We start from the raw sequence: 23,941 nt of genomic DNA on the forward strand, positions 1-23,941 counted from the left end.
TCGAGCTACAGCCGTTGCAAACATACTACGACGAATCAATAAAACATCGTATAGCATATTATTAATTAACATGAAGCCATAGTAGTTTTGTTATCGATTTATTGCGTTCCGTTTTATTGTTTACAACTCTTAATTTTGCTAACTTCCGTTATGGCGGGTCATGAAAAACATTTAAACGAAAAGGGTTCTGATGGTCGGGAAGTTTTGGTGTGGCAATCGTCTTTGGCAAGCGCTAAACAATGCATATTGAAAAAGAACTATGGGAGAGCATTTGCTCACTTTCTCCTCGTGTTAAAGCTTTGTCCGAGCATGAAGAGTGCTCTCAAGGACGACTTCGTTCTGTCAATGAGGGAATGGACAGAGTGTCTCGAGCGACAAGGAAGGATCCATGATATGTTCAAATGCTATGACCAGGCGTGCGAGCTTTTTCCTGAATGCGAAGCAGCATTGAATAACATCGGGGCACAATTGTTTCGGTATAAAAGTGGTGTTTTGAGTGTGACAGTACTTGTATTAAATAGTAGTAAATAATACTCGTATTATGCGTCGTACAGTTTCGTCGTATTTTACGAAACGAAAGTCAGAATTGTTTGTTTTCCCCCGGCGAGTGCTAGGAAAATACATGAATTCTAACTCAGTTTCATAAAATCATTTTGATGCACATGCTAGTATAATTATTTCTTTATTAGCCATAGGAGTAGTTTGCTTTGCTTGGTGCTCAATGGGTGTTTGATGAGCAAGTGGTGCCAAACCCTAAGACTAGTAAGAATCGAAAAGGGATGCTTGATCAGAAACTGGTACCTAACCCTGATCATGATCATAAAGGGGGATCCATGATTAGGATAGATATTGGTGCAACCTACCTTAACCCAAATGCAATCCCTAAGGAGGCATGCAAGATATGTTAACTGAGAGCCAGACTCAGCTGTCTGAGCCATTAGCGCCACAGTAAGCTGTTCCCTGTAAACTGCTCTCTTGCCTTACCCATTATTTCTTACTGGGCTCATTTATGAAAAATGCTCTGATCATGACCAACTTCATAGAAAATCTCAACTGTCAAAGGAAGTTGAATGGCATTATTTTTGGGGTGATCCCTACGTTACATGAAAAATACATTTGTATGAAATTAACATTTGGGTTATCCTTAAACTAAAAAGTTGTGTTGCCAGCATAAATTACACAGATACATTTACTTTCTTGGAGAGAAATTTTTATCATAATGTTGAAAGTATTAAAACATTAAAGTAAAAGTGACAAAATCACTCTCTCTATAATCAGCTTTGAATCAAACAACTTTTGTGGCATAACTTAAAAGTTATATTTGGTGATATGTGATTGTTATCCGTACATATACAATGTGCACTATTTTGGTTCATCTTAAAATAAAACAACATTGCATAATGCATTGTAGAATGTGGGAAACAAAACCCTTCTTCCCGCTATTGTGAATACCGGGTAATGAAAATAACAATCTGTACCTAGCATTTACCAAACATCCTCTTATTTGTCCTGCAGCAGACCAAGGGATGATCCCCATCGTGTTTGTTAAAGCTGGGGGGATGATGTCAAACATGGTAAGGCACTGGTAGATGCTTGTAACACATAGATAATGACTTGCACGACAAAAATACACAGAAGATAGGTTTTTCCTTCACATTTCATATTTACCTAATTCACAGCCCAGCTAAAGGTGTACGGATATGTGATAGTTGTTTGCCGGTTTCTGGCTGGCAAGATGTCTCGTTTCCCTCTCAGAGACACAGGCAAGGTTTGAATACTACTTCATCTTTGGTGGTATGAACTACCTGGATTGACAACAATGTTATCTTGCTGAACACCCATGTTTGATCACCACATGGGTACAATGTGTGAATCCCATTTCTGGTGTCCCCTGTCGTGATATTGTTGGAATAGTGCTAAAAGCAGTGTAAAACTTTACTCACTCACTCACTCACTAATCTGTGAGATATTCAGCAGGGAGTAGTGTCATACGTGAAATACCAACCTCATCCGCTGTTAATCCCATCTTATCTAACCAATCACCACACTCAGGTGAAAGTGTACCATTAACAAATGGTGATGGACAAGTAGAGAGACCCCCAGTAAATCACCAGGTAATAAGAGTGTTGGCATGATCATTGAAATTGCACAGCACATCAGGCAATGGGAACCCATTTCAACCTCAGTAAGGAAAATCCCCATAGTGTCACTTTTATTTGCTAGGGGGGACCATTTTTCAGGATGGCTATAAATATAGGAGATAGAGATCTATTATTGCTAACCGATTGCCAAGTCCAAAAGAAATCAACATGTTTTAGTGAGTGGTGACACATCTTAGCATGGATTACTAACAAAAACAGTGTTCTGAACAAAATTTAGAGGGGGATCATGAATAAAGTCATAACTTAATGTCATCACAATAGTTTTGGTTAGATGTTATATTGTTATTGGTGACACAACTTTCATATAGAATAGATCATTATTAATCTTCCCACTGACAAATTTTCAGTGTTTTTCGCAAGCCCTAACCATTTTGCCTGTCCTGTTTTATCTTCTGTGTTGCACTATTTCCATTATTTCAAATTCCAAACACTTGTGATTACATAGGCCCAATAGTATTGAAATGTCTATAGTTGCTCCATTCAGTTTACCTGCCCCTTATATCTAGCCTTACACATGTTTTGGGCCCCTTTTACAATAAGTCCCCATTTACAATCAGTGGGGTTTGGCACTCTTTCTGAGCAAACGCTCATTTAGGATCCTTAGGGATGTTATAGATCTTTTACTTTAATCCAATACCTCTCAGGTTGAGAGTCTGATGACACCTCAATAGGAAATTGTGTCAAGTGAATCTTAAAATGAACCTTGACCTTCCCAAATTAAGGAATATAATGGCTCTTAAACCAGACATGAGTCTTCTGAACTGATTCAGCTTCATGTCTGTACCTCCTTGATTCAGAAATGATATGTTCAGTATGTGTGTCTACCCATGAAGATCGGGTCCGAATTGGTCTAAAGCAACTCATGTTTGTCATAAGAGGTGACTAACAGGATCAGATGGTCAGGCTAACTGATTAGTTGACACATGTCACTGTATCCCAGTTCCGTACATCAATGCTCATGGTGTTGATCACTGGATTGTCTGATCCAGGGTTCCGATTGTCAAAGTGTTCTGACCCGTGAAGATCCGGGAAAGAATAGGTCTTCAGCAACCCATGCTTGCCACAAAAGGCGACTATGCTTGTCATAAGAGGCGACTAACGGGATTAGGTGGTCAGGCTCGCTGACTTGGTTGACACATGTCATCGGTTCCCAATTGCGCAGATCGATTATTTACAGACTGCCGCCATATAGCTGGAATATTACTGAGTGCGGCGTAAAACTGAACTCATTCACTCAAAGTGTTCTTGGGGCAGTGGGGTAGCCCCGCTTTCGCTTCGTCATGCCTTCTGAAGGCTCGGGTTCGATTCCCCAAATGGGTACAATGTGTGAAGCCCATTTCTGGTGTCCCCCGTTGTGATATTGCTGGAATATTGCTAGAAGTGGCATAAAAGCAAACTCACTCACTCAAAGTGTTTATTAGTGTTGTGAGGTATCGTAATTATTTAGTTTATCATAGGATTACGAATGACCTGGTGATATGAACGCTTTGTGGATTGGGCCCTTGTCTCGATTATCTACAGAACACAGTCCTATACCTGGAATATTGGTGAGCGTGGCGTTAGACAACAAACAAACAAATCAGTATGTGTGTCCGAATGCTTGAATGCTTTGCTACAGAGATTTTAGAAACCTCATCACTGATTGGCTGATTTGAAACTTCACTTGACACTTCTATGAAGATGTCCTGCGAGACAATATAAGTATTATTCCCTACTAACTGTTGTCGTGTCCTGTTTGCATATACAGATTAGGCTACACAGATGAAGCAGCCCTCTACGTTCGCCGGGCACTGAAACTGTGTCCTGATTTTCTAGCTGCCAGAGAGAATCTGGAGAATATCTGCAGTCACCTCGTTGAGCGTTGGCACTTTCGCATGTTGAATGACATGACACGAAACAGGGCATTTCGTGACGGCATTGACCTGGCAGTAACACAGGGTTTCAACACAGTGCTGGATATTGGTGCAGGGACAGGATTACTCAGGTGACGTCACTACTCATTGCATGCTGATACTAATATTTACAAATTATTGTGCATGATCGAATAGTTCCAGTTTAATACTCAGCAGTTTACATCTGATGTGTTATTTCATTCATGCATACAACCAATCACCTAAGGCACCACAGTTAAGTCCCTTGTTAGCGTTAGGATCCTATGATTGTAGGTTCAAATCTCAGATCTGCCTTGATTATGAGTCTTGCTGTTTCAGCATCCTACCCATGCTCAGGTAAAATGCTAAATAACCTACTTACCTTTCCCCACATTACATGTTACTGAAGCAGTGAGCAAACCGTTGTTAAGCCCAATAAGACATTCATAACTGCTTCGTAGATTTTCAGTGATTTTACAAAATCATTGATTTGACATATTCAATGTAACATACTACGTCAAAGTAAATACAAGTAGATGTAATGTAACTTGTTTTGAACTTGGATGTGTTGAACCTGCCTTCCTGTCCATACAAATTCCTTCTATATCTACATCATTCATACTAAGATCTGGATATGTCAAATTCCTGGTTGTCTCAGAATCATTTGGGAATCCCAAGTGTCCTAACTTGGCCACCCACCCTCACTCACTAAACTTCCAATTCAGTAACTCAAACTTTTTTTCTATTCTAGTTCACCACCAGTTTGGTACCGAGAGGTTCAACTGTACATTGCAGTAGTGACCAAACACACACTCTCTCGCTCAAAAACTCACTCATCCGTCACTCTCCTTGTTTGTTCCAGTTTGTTTGCTGAGGAAGCTGGTGCGGTGATTGTCCATGCGTGTGAGGTGTCCAAGTCAATGTGTGATGTGGCATCTGAGATTATCACAGCAAACTGCAGTGCTGCTGACAAAATAAATCTCATACCTAAACTGTCCCTGGACCTTTCTATTCCACAGGACATTCCTTCAAGGTAAACACCTGTCATCAGTGGACAAGGGAGTTTTTCTTCCCCACCCCCAGTTTACCAACTGATGCAGTATGTAAAACTACAAGACCAGACTAGCTGGTATGAAGGTCAATGTCATCTGATAGTTGTTCTCTTCATTTGTTTATCAAATCCATAAACAAAGAAAATTAAAAGATATAGCATTCATGGCCACCTTGTGATCATGTTCGTTCTTGTCAAAGTTTTTCTAAATGGCTAATTGAGTTCTTTGGGGGTGTAGCCAAAAAGGACTATGGAGCCCTACATTGTTGCTCACACCTATATTTGGTTTGTATAATTATTTTTATGGGGTTTGTTTGCCAGGGTGTCTCTGGTTGTCACGGAAACATTTGATGCGGGCCTGTTTGGGGAGCATATCATCTCAACACTTCACCATGCGTGGGAACACCTCCTCCTGCCGCCAGCTGAACACACACAAGTGAGAGGCAACCCTATCATAACACGTCTGAGTTTAGATATTACCATCGTGAAGATTACACTTCTTCAATATGCCGTATCGCACAAAATGCATTGTACTTCTGACTTTGTCTGTCATTACATCCCGTACTTAACATCACAGGCAGTGATTTCCATTGATACAGTATAGGATACTGGACCTGAATATTTCATAACAGTAGCAGTGTGACCACCGTAGAGTAATCAGATGGTTTAGGCTCTACTGATGGTGTCTTAAGATGCTTTGACAGCATTGATTGTAAAGTTTATATGACTGGATTGTCTGGTGCAGAAGGAGCCACTTAATGGACTCTGTTGTGTAGGCTTGGTTGATGATGTGTTGACATGCCGAGACAGCAGGGATCGTAAAGTTAATCAAGTAATAATAGAGAATATTTGCAGGCTGTCATCATTAAGCTGAAACATTGTTGTATGCAAGGTTAAACAACAAGAATGCTTACATCATGCTCACATCTAAAAAGTAAACTGTTCACTTTTTTAAAATTGCGTTTACCTGGTTTCAGTTAGAAAAGCGAAGTATAAAAACTTGTGGAGTTTAAACAGCTTCACAGCATGACAGTGATATTGCAGCAATGTGATCCATGGGCCAACCAGCACATCAATGTCAGGTTGGAGCAGATGCTGGAAAAGACGTTAATTGTTTCATGTGTCACTTGCTGCTTCAGAAAGGAGGCCGGGTCATCCCAGCTGGTGCATCAGTGTACCTGTGTCCTATAGAGTCGAAACCATTAGGAAAGGAAACAGGTAGGACTTCTGCTTTATAAAGTGTTGTCATAAATGTTGCTACAAGTACATGTATTACAGATCCATCTGTCACCATATAGCCAAGCACACTCCCTCCATTCCCCTCTCGCCTGCCAGAGTCTGTAACAGAATAAATTGGAATTATCATGATAATGACCATTTTTGTTTTGTTTGTTTGAAAATATAGAAAAATGTACAATATATTTATAACTTTACAATATAGTTGAATTTAGTTTTAGAACTTCCTTTTAATTATATATCTTGTTTCCTTCTTCCTTTAGGGATAAAGTTAAGTTACAGAAGTGATTAAAATTGGTACAGAAGGTATTTTGCTGCCTGTTCATGTGTATTTGTTGTCCTGTGCTATTGTGTATATCTCACCAGACTGCTGTATCCTGTGCTGCCTGTTCATGTGTATTTGTTGTCCTGTGCTATATTGTGTATATCTCACCAGACTGCTGTATCCTGTGCTGCCTGTTCATGTGTATTTGTTGTACTGTGCTATATTGTGTATATCTCACCAGACTGCTGTATCCTGTGCTGCCTGTTCATGTGTATTTGTTGTACTGTGCTATATTGTGTATATCTCACCAGACTGCTGTATCCTGTGCTGCCTGTTCATGTGTATTTGTTGTACTGTGCTATATTGTGTATATGTATAGACTCACCAGACTGCTGTATCCTGTGCTGCCTGTTCATGTGTGTATTTGTTGTACTGTGCTATATTGTGTATATCTCACACCAGACTGCTGTATCCTGTGCTGCCTGTTCATGTGTATTTGTTGTACTGTGCTATATTGTGTATATCTCACCAGACTGCTGTATCCTGTGCTGCCTGTTCATGTGTATTTGTTGTACTGTGCTATATTGTGTATATCTCACCAGACTGCTGTATCCTGTGCTGCCTGTTCATGTGTATTTGTTGTACTGTGCTATATTGTGTATATCTCACCAGACTGCTGTATCCTGTGCTGCCTGTTCATGTGTATTTGTTGTACTGTGCTATATTGTGTATATCTCACCAGACTGCTGTATCCTGTGCTGCCTGTTCATGTGTATTTGTTGTACTGTGCTATATTGTGTATATCTCACCAGACTGCTGTATCCTGTGCTGCCTGTTCATGTGTATTTGTTGTACTGTGCTATATTGTGTATATCTCACCAGACTGCTGTATCCTGTGCTGCCTGTTCATGTGTATTTGTTGTACTGTGCTATATTGTGTATATCTCACCAGACTGCTGTATCCTGTGCTGCCTGTTCATGTGTATTTGTTGTACTGTGCTATATTGTGTATATCTCACCAGACTGCTGTATCCTGTGCTGCCTGTTCATGTGTATTTGTTGTACTGTGCTATATTGTGTATATCTCACCAGACTGCTGTATCCTGTGCTGCCTGTTCATGTGTATTTGTTGTCCTGTGCTATATTGTGTATATCTCACCAGACTGCTGTATCCTGTGCTGCCTGTTCATGTGTATTTGTTGTACTGTGCTATATTGTGTATATCTCACCAGACTGCTGTATCCTGTGCTGCCTGTTCATGTGTATTTGTTGTACTGTGCTATATTGTGTATATCTCACCAGACTGCTGTATCCTGTGCTGCCTGTTCATGTGTATTTGTTGTACTGTGCTATATTGTGTATATCTCACCAGACTGCTGTATCCTGTGCTGCCTGTTCATGTGTATTTGTTGTACGGTGCTATATTGTGTATATCTCACCAGACTGCTGTATCCTGTGCTGCTGAACCTTGACCTTCGGGGCATTGACCTCGTGTGTCGGACGTCGGTCAGTGAGGAGGAGCCCTACACAACAGAGAGGCTATCGTCAGTCAGGGGAGGATACCGGCAGCTTGCTCCACCGAAAGTTGCACTGAAGGTCAACTTCTGTAATCCACAGGTAAATATGTCTTGGTTGTGGCACTCGTGAAGCTCCAGGTTATAATTTGTTTTCAGCAACCCATGCTTGTCGTAAGAGGAATCAGGTGGTCAGGCTTGGTGACTTTGTTGAAACATGTCGTTGTATGCCAGTTTCGTAGATCGATGCTCATACTGTTGATCACTGGATTGTCTTGTCCAGACTCAATTATTCACAAAAGCAACATACCTGAGGCATTAATGTTGTACATATGAAAGTAGCAGCTCAATCATCTTTAGGTGATTGTGTCGACTCTTCTTCAATGGACATTCAGATTACTTTTGTTATCTGGTGACACTAAAGGTCAAGGTCACTATTTGGGGATACATTTTTTATTACAATTACAGTGTTACTTCTTATGGGTGTGTACAATATCGAAGTTAGAGTTCCATCATGTAAGTGCTATGTTTACATTTAACAAAACAAATATGATTGATTATGGCTATTCTCCTTCCAGGAAGTTGCAGCACTGCATGATGGGATTGACAAGATGGAGGAGCTGCACATAAACCAAGCAGGCAAGCTGGATGCTGTTGCCATGTGGTTTGACCTTGACCTTGACAAGAATGTGACCATCACCACAGCTCCACACATTGTCAACTGCTGGGACCAGGCTGTGTTCCCTGTCCTGGCGTCACACTTCACTCAAGTACAAGAAGAAGGTACAACACATGTTCTTGTTCTCACGCTTCATTGATCCAGCAGAAACAACTCACCAAACCAACATTTTATTTCAACCAAAGAATATTATCCTCAGAGATAGGTGCTTCTTTTTTAATAAAGATTTGTTGCTTGCAGTATCTGTTCTCAAATGTCATATCACATGTTCATGTTTTTACAGATATGTCCAGGTCTGCCTCGGTTATTTGTTGTTGATTTTCTGTTTAAGATGTGCGTGAAAACTTCGCAGTGAAAGAAGGCGACAGAGTGAGTGTGAACTATTCTTTGCAAGATGACTGTTTCCGTGTCCGTTGTCGGAAAGTGACAAGAGCTCACAATCCTTCCAGATCTGAAAAGAAGAAACATTTCCGTAAAATGGACGATGCCAGTCACATGTATTCCCTGTCTCAGTGTGAAATCTCACAGTTGAATGACATCACACTGAATAGACATTACCTGCAAGCCCTGGAAGCAGCTAGAAAGAAAATACCTCACGCGACATCGCTACTTGACCTTTCAGATGGGTTCTCTCCCCTTGGACTTCAGGCTGCATTGATTGGCTACAGTGATATAACAATAACGTCGTCATCGGAGGAAACAAGGGAAATACTGTGTCATATTGCAGATATTAATAGCATATCTCGGGACCAACTGACATTTATTCAAGCGAAGGAGATACTGGACACGGACATGGAGTTTGATACCATTGTTGTTGAGCTGTTTGAGTCAAGTGGAGTCTTTAGGCAGCAGATACTGGAGGACTTGGCACTAACACGGTAAAATTATTGTTGACTTGGAGAAAGAAAAAGTCATGTGTTGTCACCAAGACCTTCAATTTTGAATATGTGTAATATGTTCAACCTGAGATACAAATGTCTCCCTGACAAGGATAGGGAAGAAATACTTTTAATCATGAAACACCATTCCATTTTGAAAGTGGTCAAATGTTATGTTTGGGATTACAGCCGCGGTGCATAACTCTGAGAATGTGGGTTCAAATCCCAGATGGGACTCATCCTAAAAAGTACTAGAATCTGTACTTTACTGAGAAAGTTAATCCCAAATATAACGTATGTTGCTTGTTATTAGTTTCATGGATAATAGGATGCCATACAGGAACAACAGGAACAGACGTTAGTTATTGCTGTTATAAGTGAATCTGTAAGAACATTTTCTGACACCATTAATACTTAGGATTGTTCTTAAAGTCCTTTTAACTTCTCAGAGTTTTTACAGTAACTTCTCAGTGTTTTACAGTAAAATACCTTTATAACGAACTCCAAGGGACCACTGAAATTAGTGTGTTATATCCCGTTCGCTATTCACTTTTTTATATGATAATATAAGGTTTATTCGGGACTTTTAAAACAGTTCGCTATAGCCGTCAGTTCGTTATATCCATGTTTGTTATGAAAGTATTCTACTGTATTATGAAATCCTTATTGATATTATTACATACATGTAATTATCCTGTATTGCAAACTACTTTCCTGCTCTACATTTTGTAAGGGGAGGGTAGCCTAGTGGAGTAATGCCAAAGACATGAGTTTGATTCCCCACATGGGTACAATGTGTGAAGCCCATTTCTGGTGTCCCTTGCTGTGATATTGCTGCAATATTGCTAAAAGCGGCCATATGCGCTTGCTCAGCTCACTCACTTACTGTTGTATGACCCAGTGTGACCATGCGCTGTTTCAGATTGACCTCCCTGACAGGAGGGGGTGTTGTGTTGCCAGGGAAACTGACGGTGATGGGAATGTGCATTGAGTCGGAGGACTTGGCCAAGTCCAGCTTTGTTGTGACCAGTGAATACACACTGGGTTATCAGATAGCAGACTTCATCCGAGACTTTCAGGTTGTGAGATTTTACATTGTGCAATGAAGCATTTATCAGTACCATCACATTAATCATTAAAGTAGTGCCATCAAGCCTGGATCAGTACACTCATACCAATCATTAATGTAGTACTGTCAAGCCTTGATCAGTACACTCACATCAATCATTCCTGTAGTGCAGTCAAGCCTTGATCAGTACACTCACATCAATCATTACTGTAGTGCAGTCAAGCCTTGATCAGTACACTCACATCAATCATTAATGTAGTGCAGTCAAGCCTTGATCAGTACACTCACATCAATCATTAATGTAGTGCAGTCAAGCCTTGATCAGTACACTCACATCAATCATTTCTGTAGTGCAGTCAAGCCTTGATCAGTACACTCACTTCAATTATTAATGTAGTGCCATCAAGCCTTGATCAGTACCCTTACATCAATCATTAATGTAGTGCAGTCAAGCCATTGTCAGTACACTCATACCAATCATTAATGTAGTGCAGTCAAGCCATTGATCAGTACACTCACACCAATCATAAATGTAGTGTGCAAGTCAAGTACCTCACATCAATCATGTAGTACACTCAGTACACTCATCAATCATTCCTGTAGTGCAGTCAAGCCTTGATCAGTACACTCACATCAATCATTAATGTAGTGCAGTCAAGCCTTGATCAGTACACTCACATCAATCATTAATGTAGTACCGTCAAGCCTTCATCAGTACACTCACATCAATCATTAATGTAGTGCCATCAAGCCTTGATCAGTACACTCACATCAATCATTAATGTAGTACGAAGCAGTCAAGCCTTAGTAGTGCAGTCAAGCCTTGATCAGTACACTCACATCAGTACACTCACATCAATCATTAATGTAGTACCAGTGCATTCCTACATCAATCATTAATGTAGTCAAGCCCTTGATCAGTACACTCACATCAATCATTAATGTAGTGCCATCAGCCTCATATCAATCATTAATGTAATCAAGCCTTGATCAGTCAACTTGATCAGTACACTCACATCAATCATTAATGTAGTACTGTCAAGCTTTGATCAGTACACTCACATCAATCATTAATGTAGTACTGTCAAGCTTTGATCAGTACACTCACATCAATCATTAATGTAGTGCCATCAAGCCTTGATCATCACACTCACATCAATCATTTCTGTGGTGGAGGGTATGTTTACAGCTGATCTGTATGTTTTCAGGCAACAACTCACCCAGATATTGATCTTCACACCCTCACATACAAGAGACTCTGTGAGCCATTTGAACTGTTTCAACTGGACTTCAATGAAGACAGGTCAGATTCTGATCTCCCACCATTCCTTCAACAGGAAAAGGAAGTGAGTGTATTTGTGACAGACACAGGGTGTGTCCATGCAGTGGTATATTGGTTTGAGGTGCAGGTGATGGACGACATCCGATTCAGCACTTTGGATCCAAGTCTTCACTGGAGACAAGCAGCCAAGATGATTGGAGGACATGTGGTTGTGTCAGCCGGCCAGACTCAGACATTTAAACTGATACTGAAAAACAGCTGTATTGATGTTAAAGTGGCTACATGAGACAGCTGTTACTGAGTGCATCTGGAAACAGCTGTATAGATGTTAAACCAGTTACATGAAACAGCCCTCACTAAGTGCATCTGGAAACAGCTGTATAGATGTTAAACCAGTTACATGAAACAGCCCTCACTAAGTGCATCTGGAAACAGCTGTATAGATGTTAAACCAGTTACATGAAACAGCCCTCACTAAGTGCATCTGGAAACAGCTGTATAGATGTTAAACCAGTTACATGAAACAGCCCTCACTAAGTGCATCTGGAAACAGCTGTATAGATGTTAAACAAGTTACATGAAACAGCCCTCACTAAGTGCATCTGGAAACAGCTGTATAGATGTTAAACCAGTTACATGAAACAGCCCTCACTAAGTGCATCTGGAAACAGCTGTATAGATGTTAAACTTGTTACATGAAACAGCACTCACTAAGTGCATCTGGAAACAGCTGTATAGATGTTAAACCAGTTACATGAAACAGCCCTCACTAAGTGCATCTGGAAACAGCTGTACAGATGTTAAACCAGTTACATGAAACAGCCCTCACTAAGTCATCTGGAAACAGCTGTATAGATGTTAAACCAGTACATGAAACAGCCCTCACTAAGTGCATCTGTTAAACAAGTTACATGAAACAGCCCTCTAAATGCATCTGGAAACAGCTGTATAGATGTTAAAAACAGTTACATGAAACAGCCCTAGTTACTAAGTGCATCAGGAAACAGCTGTATAGATGTTAAACCAGTTACATGAAACAGCCCTCACTAAGTGCATCTGGAAACAGCTGTATAGATGTTAAACAAGTTACATGAAACAGTCCTCACTAAGTGCATCTGGAAACAGCTGTATAGATGTTAAACCAGTTACATGAAACAGCCCTCACTAAGTGCATCTGGAAACAGCTGTATAGATGTTAAACCAGTAACATTAGACAGTTGTTACTAAGCGCTTCTGAAAATAGCTGTATAGATGCTAAACTAGACACATGGAACACATCTGCTAGTTGACTTTTATGATTGAAAGAACATTTCGTGAAGCTACAGGTCTCCTAGTTGTTGAATTCATGATGAAATGGGTTTTTGTAGTAGACAGTAATTGAATATTCATGCATCCTTACCTGTATGTTGAGGTGCATCACATGTTGATGGACATATTCATGAATGGCCAATATACCTGAATGTTGAGATGCATCACATGTTGACGGACATATTCATGAATGGCCAATATACCTGAATGTTGAGATGCATCACATGTTGGACATATTCATGAATGGCCAATATACCTGTATGTTGAGATGTATCACATGTTGACGGACATATTCATGAATGGCCAATATACCTATGTTGAGATGCATCACATGTTGACGGACATATTCATGAATGGCCAATATGCCTGTATGTTGAGATGCATCACATGTTGACGGACATATTCATGAATGGCCAATATGCCTGTATGTTGAGATGCATCACATGTTGACGGACATATTCATGAATGGCCAATATACCTGTATGTTGAGATGCATCACATGTTGACGGACATATTCATGAATGGCCAATATGCCTGTATGTTGAGATGCATCACATGTTGACGGACATATTCATGAATGGCAAAATACCTGTATGTTGAGATGCAGATATTCATGTACCTGGGTATGTCCAGATCGTTATGTACATATTTAAGTGCATCAATTGTTGACAAATATGACACACTAATCAACAATAAATAAATATTACTTTACAGTACATCACCAATGGGTGGTGTATGATCTTCAACACAACCAAATGTTTTGATATTTGTTTATTCATACATCTGTATATTATCACAAATTTACAGTTTCTTGTAAAAAGAGGTGTGGAAACAATTGCACATTTTCAGCAATGTGAGACATTCCATATTTACAAAATTACATCACAAAGGGAAACAATATTATGTGTGTGGAACCTGTGTTTGTTTCATGTTCATTCTAGGATTAAAATTGTTACAGCTGTTCAGGCTCTATTATTATCGTGGAACAAGAGGTACATAGCACAGTTGTATCTGGTGCTCACACATTAACTGAGGAAATGACAGTCATCAAACTGTCTTCATACTCTGTAACTGTTGATACTATCCACAGTTACAACCTGTACAATACATTTCAATATCAGTGGGGTATTATGTTGTTTATCTGGTTATACAAGCACACATACAAGCACCCAATGCTAAACAGTTCAAATCACAATATCTGTTCCAATACCATCATGCTGGAATGTGGAATACAGATCCTTAAAATTTATTCTCTCTTTAGGACATATGCATATGAATAAAATAATAATAATACACTTATAAAGTTCTGAACTTGAAGACCTTCATTATTATTGCCCCATTCAATGAATCAGTGATCACATGATTATCATTCTCAACTCCCTGGGGAGTACACAAACCAAGCTGCCTGTGAGGTACTGGCCCATGGAGACTCCACAAGATGCAGATGTGTTAACTTCACCTGACATGTGACTGCACTGTATGAAGCACCATGTGCACCACATTGATTCTGGTGGCATGTGGTCCTGTGCATAGTACTCAGGTCACACATCAGTGGAAGTTAAGCAATGTTGGATGCGGAAAGTCCTTGGATGGGTGACCATGTTCAGCAGTTTGACTCCAGAGAGTTTCTAGGACTTCAGTCCTGCCCCACAACGATACACATGTGATATATGTTGTCTCACCTTAGGCAACTGAGTTTGTTCAAACATGCCTCTGTTCACCCAGCAGGAAATGGGTACCCGGTGGGAAAAATCATGTGACTATAACCTAGCGCCTCACAGGCAGCTTTGGTTATCCAGGGTAATAATGTGCTGTGCAAGCGTTTGTAGCAGACACTTGGTGCCTGGAATATTTAGCGCAATGAAAATAACACTCAAAATTTATTATTATTATTTCACTCATTTGCTAATATGCAGTGACGTCCCACCGATGACACACAGTGCAAATACATCTAAAAAGTGATATAAAATGCAGTAACTGTTTCAGAAGAAGGCTGCAATGATACTCTCAGTCACTGGAAACTATACATGAAAAGAGTACCAGTGTGCAGTGAACACAAATCATATCATAGATGGTTCATCAAATCACAACCTTACATTTATGGGCTACAGGGATATGTAATATAGTCTTGTGCTATGGTCCTATATTTTGGAATGATAAAGTCTGGGGGATCAAGATTTCTACTATTTTGAAACTTTTCATTTTTGTACAGCATTTCAACCCCATAATACAATTGACCAAATATACGTGTATTTTCAAAGACATTATCTCTGAATGTTTAATCACACATTCAACTGAAAGCATCTTGCAGTATGAACGCCATGTCATGAAGTATATACAAGAAATATGGTGGATGAGCTCAACGACTTACAGTAATATCACAGAGTTTGAGCAATGAATGACAATCTTCCTAGCGCAATAGTTTTCATGGGGAATCAATTGTTTCTGGAACACCTTTTCCTGAGTAATTATTAATGTTACAATTAGTCACAAACACTGACAGAAAATATTTCAGTTGCTGGTAAGTGAAACCATCTAATATTTTGCATTTTATGATGTTGAAGTTTATGTTACCGGTACTTTGATTTTCATTAGACATGTACACATGATTAGCTTAAATGATAAGATTCACCTGTTGTGAAGAGTGTTTTCAGGATTACCTGCCCTTGATGTATGTGAAAAATGATGGAAGCAAGAAACAACAAACTAGTTCATGGCAATGTTCAGCTGCTCTTAAAGCTACAATTATTGTCAGTGTAAATGTATGGTAGTCCTAGCAGCATTACACAATGATTGGCAACACAGATAATATTGCAAGCAGTTGGGATCTATGCTATTTTATAGGTGGGATAGTTGAGTACATGGAACAGTATGCTAATACGCAAGAATACTGATATCACTAAAGGGAAAATATCCTGGATGATTTGTTTAGAACTGCCACACATTCATGCATAATGTTTCAACATAAAGCACATGGTGTTGATGGAAAGAGAATCCAAATGTGGACAGAGATGATAAGCGTTTGTGATGAAGAGGAAGATCGTTTGGTCTCATATCTGAACAAGGCACTTTTCCTCCTTCAGATATTGTTCTCTAACTTACTGGCTCTTAAAGGAAATATCAAGACCCAAGTTGATCATTTGCTAGTAGATTCAATCATTCATCATATATTTTCATGGTTTGTCAATACTGAGATGAAATAATACATATTGTGTAGGCAATCTTAATCCTACAACACTTAATTTGTAATGGCTGACATATTACTGATGCAATTTGTGCCAAAACTGTTTTAGCCTACTGGCTACTTGATTTTACAAGCACCATATGTACCTGTCTGCTTTGAATATTTTGAATCAAATTGAAATCATTGCATTTGAAATGACAAACAGGTACTTTGTTGACATATGTGTCTTTTCACATTATCTCATATCTACAATAGTAACAATACATTATAACCCTAGGTTTGCACATTTAATGAAGTGTCATGGCAACTTTACGACCTGCTAAACATTTTCTGTTGTTCCTGTACCTGGTCCATTTTGAGGATTACTTCCTGTTTGTGAAATGTCATTATCAACAGAAAAATTCACATCCTCATCCTTCATGGTTTGTGTTTGATGCTGCTGTGCTTCCTTTTGTGGGGCACCTGCTACCTCACCTGAAGCAGGAATGTCAGCATCCTCATCAGAAAAATCTACTAAAGGGGGATCACTTTGTGCTGTTGTTCCCGACTCAGCCTCACCAGAAAAATCTACTAAAGGGGGATCACTCTGTGCTGTTGTTCCCGACTTAGTCACTGGATGCACTATCACAGTCTCTGTCTCAACTTTCCCTTTCACACTCTTCCCAAGTTTGTTTAAGCTAGACACAGACCCTGCTACAGCTAGGCTTTGGTCCTGGTAATCTCTACCAGCATGTGCTTCAACACTTGTGCTAAAGTCAACATAATTGTTCATACTAGCTGTTGCTGACTGATTCACGAAAGAATCGTGGGTCTGGTCAACAGACGACCCATCCCAGTCAGTTGCAACAGACTCGTTGAAGTCATTGCTGACAACTACCGGAGGTGTATGTTTGGACCCCCTTGTCTCATCATTGATTGAAGTGGCAACATTACTGGGGCCATTTAGAAGTGGCGTCCTCTCTCCACGTTTATCGTCTTTCCTCCTCCCCAGTCTCTTTTGGACACCTTTTCCTGGAAAGTGAAGAATAAACGTAGCATGTAGCAGTAGCATCAGGGGCTCTGACGGGTCGGGTACGGCAGTACTCGAGTACAAATTCCAGGACTCGAGTACCCGACAAAGTGAGATAACTCTAAATTAAACGTGACCAGTTGTGCAGTCAAAACCCAAAACCAAGTGTCGCCTTTGTGGCTCACAGTTATTTTGTACCATGTCCAAAGACCCTCCATAAATTACCTTATGAAAGAATATGCCGACACCAAAACTCAGCTTAAGGATATTCTCAAGCAGTCCCCCGGGCGTATATTTGACAACAGATATGTGGACCAGCTGTGCCACCCACGGTTACATCACCGTCATGGGGCATTACATCATAGACGATGGGATCTAAAATCATGCATTCTTGCCACTAGATGCGTGGAGGATCATCCATGATGCACTTTGTTACAATGTACAATCTTTTCAAAGAAATTCACATTTGATATTGGTTACGAAATGTGCTTTAATAAATGTTCTGATTTTGACAATGGCTTCTTTTTTCTGAGTTTTATTATCTGCATTTTGGGTTAAATCTCATTGTTACCCCAGTCTCAAAGCTTTTCAGACTCTCGATTTTGTGTATTCATAACCACTTGTTTATAAACCGCTTGACGCTATAGTTTGTGCCAGTGCTCAGTTGAGTAATGTAGCCCTGCATAGACCAATGCTAGTCAAATCATGAGTCAATGATATTAGGTTTGTGTTTCGTTAAATAACTGTCTTTTAAGGAAAGATTTTGTATAAGTTTTCAATCAATACAGATGTTATAACTTATTAGTGCGGCATTCTTGTGTGAAATATATTGATGAAAACTACTTAAAACACATGCACATTGCTCTCACTAAAATTAATACTATAATTTTCAGGTACTCGAGTCCGGGTCGGGTTTTGTAGCCCGAGTTTTGCTACCCATCAGAGCCCTAGTAGCATTAGGAGTTAATGAAGCCTCACAATTTTTACATCACCTGCCAGTTAAGACAACCATTTAGTAGATAGTAGGATCATCTATTATCAAGGCAAAACCTTTTAAAAACTTGTTTACAAATCCATTCCACTAGATGTGAAAGAAAAGTACTATAAATGAAACACGGTGTCTGGGGTTGTTTTTCATTACAACTTATCCCCTACATGACTTTTTAAACAAAATATCTTTGCCCACTCCATCTGATAAAAATGTCTGCCCTGGAGAACAATTTACATTGCTTGTTAGTTATCCCATTAACTTTAACAGAAGAATATTTAGAGTGTTGTGCAACTGACCGACGTAGCGGGCATGTTCGATGACATCATCCCTGACGTCGCGCACGTCCCACATGGACAGGAATGACGTGCAGCAGTTGCTCTGGTCAGCTTCCTCGCCCATGTACGGTTTGTGGGAGAAGGAGTAATAGTGAGCCACTGCGGCAAAAAACATCTCAATACAGATGCAGAAATCCTGAAAAAAAGAAAGAAAAAAAACAGGTCAAAAATGTATCAACACTGTAATGATCCATAAGCTTATCACTACCAAGAATTTTCGGTAGATAAATAGAGCAAACTACGCGTATGTCAAACTGATGAAGTTACATCACCTAGTTTTTCAGTCCAAACAACTTTCTGTAATATTGAGTCAAAATTCATATAATGAACTAAAATTAGTAGTCCCTGTGGTTCACAGTAATCTTTTTTCCAAATATTTCATACAAGAAGATTCAACACAAATCTGACAGAACTATTGTTGCCATCAAAAATGCATCATCACTGATAACTTGAAAAACTTGTTTTCCCATCTTCACGGGCTTGTGTTTTTTTATAAAATGGTCACCCTGTCGGTGGCTACCTGTAATCCAGTTGCCTCCTCCTTCACTGACTTGTAAAACAACCATGGCCCATTTTGTGGAATAGCTCCAAGTTTAGCCAGAGCTGCTATCACTACCGACTGCCTGTAACATAGTCATCATTGACAATACAACCCATCGTTCATCATCTGTGATATAGTATAATACTGAAGAAATTAAGAATACAAGACATTGCATTGTTCTTATTGATCAAGTATAATCATTGTGCAACCGTAGCTGTTTAAAACTACATGATCAGGGTACTCTTAGTAAAAAGGTTTTTAAGAGATGCGTGTTTATTCAGTAAGGGGGCCACCGACCCTTTATACACATACATGTCAGAAGGATTCAAGATATGACATGAAGCGTCATAAAAGTGACGGAATGAACATAGAGGTATAATTGTACAGAGATGTGAACACAAGATCAGCAGGATGCAAAATATTTCATACGTTTTTACATAGCTAAAAATATATATTTAGCAAGGTTGTTTATAATAATATTATTCTGAGAAGTAAACAGTAGAGCTAGCTTGTTTTCAGAAGGATATACATGATAAAAACGTGGTATGAGAGATGCTCTTAGTCTTACACATCTTAGCAGGATGGACTTTCACTAGTTCACACACTCAACATCTACTCATCACAACATCTACAGCTCAACATCCGATACACTCCTCTAGTCATCTTCAACTGACCTAATAACTAAATAAATATACTTTACAAGAACCACAGTAATCAGATGTTTCAAGACTATTTCTACACACCATTCTTCATTAACCTTTTACCATCATTATGGAAAATCTTTGCTAACATAAGTTTGGGCTGAGAGCGTTTGACAGTTTATGGATTGATAGCAGTGAAAGATTATATTCTTATGTCTAAACAAACATGGAGTGTTCGCCTACTGTATCCTGAATGACGTATTTACAGTTTATACTAAACATTAATTTGCCTTTCACTGATATCACAATATAAACAGATAACATTTACCAAAATGATAAGAAGACCACAGCCTTGACACACAGAAACTTGGGTAGGGGCTTGATTGGAGCCAGTTCTTCTTTGGCTGATTTGTAGAACAGGATCAAACAATACATGGCCCACTGAAAAATGCATATCAGCTAATTGTATTTCACAGATCACCTGTTGACATGACAACTGAACTACAAAATTTATCTGGGTTTTTCATTTCCTTCTTCAAACAATTCATTCACATCCTCGTGAAACTAACAACATGAAATTCACATTTCTGTTACAAAATAACACAGACAAGATACTAGTGAACGGCACCTCCTAAGATTTACACGGGGAATTCCAAGAGTTGACATTTACCTTTCAAACACCAAAATCATAAAACTCCACCTTCACTGTAAACCCTTTAGTGAAAATCCTTTAGCACACACTTACAATCTGCGAGATGTTGTTGAAGATGACAAGATAGGACCAGGCAGTTGTGAAGTTGAAATCCCCCTTCATCATACTTTCCACCAAGTTCGCACAGTCTATAGGAGGAAACGACTTCATCAAAGTCATTGTCAAAACATATGCACAGCCAAAGAACTTTATTGGGCTTCCTTCCTCAAAGATACACTATTTCCTCAGTATCTGTACCTAACCCTGCTTGAATTGGACAAATATGTTTGCCAGGTTTACAGTGTGTATCAGTCTCATTCAGATTCAGTTTGAAGCAAACATGAAGCCTTGAGAACTTATATCAAAATTATAGCTCTCAAATAGAGCTAGTCAATGAAGACTACCCTCACTTCATTTTTACTTGTCCTGAGCTAAATTTGGTAGTCATGGTCTAACAGGCTAACACAAATTTCAGAGGCTGTAATCAAATATCTTTCATGCACATTATATTCCAGCAGCTACCAAAATAAGCTATTTAAATAAGAAAATATTGGTTATCTGCCATTATAACAAAGCAACCATGTTGTAGGTTTACATATGTAGAGGTATTAACATAGACTCACAAAGCAATAACTGTTGTAGCTGGCCTCACTACTGTGTACTGCAGCACCCCATGCTTACATCTCTGCAGAAACAATCTGTTGAAGACAAAGACACATTTACCACCACAGCCTCTGATATAGCATTACATGAACCAAAATCTGTATTCAACAGGTTGTACAGTACGGAATTGACCTAAACTACTGAAATCAGTACTTAAGCATGCTGACCATTAGAAATCTTATGATTTGATACGTAAAAGTTAGTGTGATAGAGTATGGGTTTACATAGCTTTTAGCAATATTACAGTAATATCAATGCAGGGAACACCAGAAATTGACTTCACACCATGCATTCATTCAAGGAATCTGCATGATGAGTGAAACTTGAACCACTAGGCTACCCCACAGCCCAGATTTCCTAAAAGTGGCATAAAACTCACTCACCCACTCTGAACTCTGGAAGAGCACCAAGAGTACCATTTAGAGCAACCACCATCAGTGCTGTACTTACTTGCCCATCGGCCATGGTGGGAGAAGACAGAATGGGATCATGTGTTTGACCTGGTCCTTATTCTCCAGTTCAATATCCAGATGTGGATGTTCTTGATGAAGATAATTCATTAGGTAGCGCATGAAGTTGTAGATGACATATGCCTCATAGCATTCTCGCACTGTGTCAAGGTAAATAGCAGCCCTCGAATCGGAGAGCAAACCACTAAAATTGATAAACAATTGTTTTTAGAACTGATATTTTACAGAGTATTGATATTATACAAAACCTATAATCATAACCATTTTTTAATAGCAACCATACAAGAGTTTATCAGAAAATGTACAGGCTCTTCTGTCTCTTGTCTTAACAAAAGAGTTAAGCTGATTACATGACATGGGATTTTCAAATATGACATATGGTTGCAGGTGACATGATATGTTTTTACACTGTTTTAGCAATATTTCAACAATAACACGGCAGGGGAACACCAGAAATGGTCTTCACACATTGTACCCATGTGGGATATCAAACATGGGTCTTCAGTGTGAGGAGCAAACGCTTTAACCAGTAGGCTACCCCACTGCTCTTTCAATTTAATGAGAGAGATGGATGGATTAATTGAATATATGTTTAATGCTTCACACCTCACACAAGAAAAGGCATTTTAGTGATTGATATTAAGAGCAATGAACAGTGACATGGGGTACTCCTGCATGTAATCAATCAAACCACAGGGCCCTGACCACCCAATCATCTAAGTCATCTTACGAATGGCTGGTGACCTATGGATTAAGACTAATGTGCCAAATTTCAAATCAACCTTCAGTGCAAGTGACCTAACATAAAACAAATGCACTTACGGCATTAAGGGCATAAATTGGAACCATCCACAAAATTCTGAAAAATTGAAAAAAATTAATCAGTCATTCACATTTAAGATCATGTAAAAATATATCTAAATACACACAGCAGTAACTTTTTCCTCACTTTTCTGTATAATATCAGTGTCTGAAGTTAGGTTAAGATTCAATCCCCATACCCTCCCGTCAAAATGTTAAAGTTTGACTTACAAGAAAATGACCTCATACTTTCATGATAAATTTAAAGTTTGACTACTTAGTATTAAGAATATTAACACAAAGATAGACATGAAAACAACAACATATTTTTCTGGGAGTGTTAGGGACCATTCATAATTTATGGCTAGGAGGGATGATGATGATTTTTATGGAGAAGCATGTAGAATTTGAATGTCTGCGACCCCTACCCTCCAAGAGTTTTTGTAAAAAGTAAGTGAACCCCCCTGCATGTCATGTACAAAATCAATGACACCTCCTCCCCTTTCCCATAAATTCTAAGCATAATTTTGTAATATTTTTATGTACAAAATTGCTGAACCCCACACCACGACCCGAACAAAATCCCTCCTCTTAAAATCATCACCCCATCCCACCCTACACCCAAGCCATAAATTATGAACGGTTCCTTATCTTGTATCTCCATGGTCTAATGACTGTTCAGTTGAAAGATAATAAAATGCACAGGTGACCTCCTGTTCATGGCATATACCTCTGAGCACGGCAGTTTTTCCATACTCTTTATCCTGACATCCAAAACACTGACTTAATTAGCAAACAGTAATAAGGAAACTGACAGCGGCTAGAGAATGACCATCAAATATCTGTAGATCCCACAGGTACATATATCTCATGAATCGTGAGTGTTGAAAGCAGCAGTTCAATTAGACATACCTTATAATGTTTCTTTGCAGCTGTGGTTGTGTATAATATACTAGGTGCTGTACAATTCCCCAGATAGAAATTGGCAGAGACATCATAACAAAGAGTCCACCGACAAACCAAGCTTGAACATGGACCTCCTTCTTAGTCCTATTTAATTCCCATATGCAGAGGGGCAGTGCTACTGTCAATAATATTATGTAGACAAGTATAACTAAAGGCCGTATCCATTTCCGCCATCGATTAAAACAATCCATGGTGCTTCTTCACCTCGAAAACCGCACCACTTCTCGTCAAATCTTATTATTTAGAATAGCAGCCGACATTTTGCTGTCATGTGATTACTCCTGCGCAAATTTGCAACATCCGGTTCCAATATACTACTAGAGGTTAAACTTAT

General features: G+C 39.2%; 2 protein-coding genes and 1 long non-coding RNA gene across 3 annotated transcripts; 2 read left to right on the top strand and 1 right to left on the bottom strand.

Moving 5' to 3' along the window:
• The first annotated feature begins 150 nt into the window (after nucleotides 1-150).
• On the top strand, nucleotides 151-12,845 carry LOC124252668 (protein arginine N-methyltransferase 9-like). The gene is given in 11 exon segments (XM_046686330.1): nucleotides 151-476; nucleotides 3,910-4,146; nucleotides 4,896-5,066; nucleotides 5,406-5,520; nucleotides 6,224-6,275; nucleotides 6,278-6,302; nucleotides 8,028-8,202; nucleotides 8,678-8,882; nucleotides 9,110-9,656; nucleotides 10,579-10,735; nucleotides 11,934-12,845. Coding segments are annotated over 11 exon segments (2,370 nt in total). The 3' UTR covers nucleotides 12,294-12,845.
• Nucleotides 12,846-13,107: 262 nt separating this feature from the next.
• Nucleotides 13,108-14,280, top strand: LOC124252671. The gene is made up of 2 exons (XR_006891997.1): nucleotides 13,108-13,418; nucleotides 13,638-14,280. It is a non-coding gene; the product is annotated as an uncharacterized LOC124252671 (long non-coding RNA).
• A 728-nt stretch (nucleotides 14,281-15,008) lies between these two features.
• LOC124252670 (transmembrane protein 184C-like) lies at nucleotides 15,009-23,877 on the bottom strand. Its single transcript, XM_046686332.1, is given in 11 exon segments — nucleotides 15,009-17,510; nucleotides 18,796-18,970; nucleotides 19,355-19,457; nucleotides 20,345-20,457; nucleotides 20,762-20,824; nucleotides 20,826-20,856; nucleotides 21,331-21,405; nucleotides 21,821-22,000; nucleotides 22,002-22,024; nucleotides 22,663-22,699; nucleotides 23,554-23,877. Coding segments are annotated over 11 exon segments (1,737 nt in total). The 5' UTR covers nucleotides 23,799-23,877; the 3' UTR covers nucleotides 15,009-16,818.
• Nucleotides 23,878-23,941: the final 64 nt, after the last annotated feature.

Source organism: Haliotis rubra, unplaced genomic scaffold, assembly GCF_003918875.1.
Source record: "Haliotis rubra isolate DU_JTF1 unplaced genomic scaffold, ASM391887v1 Scf520, whole genome shotgun sequence".
NCBI classification, from domain to species: Eukaryota; Metazoa; Mollusca; class Gastropoda; order Lepetellida; family Haliotidae; genus Haliotis; species Haliotis rubra.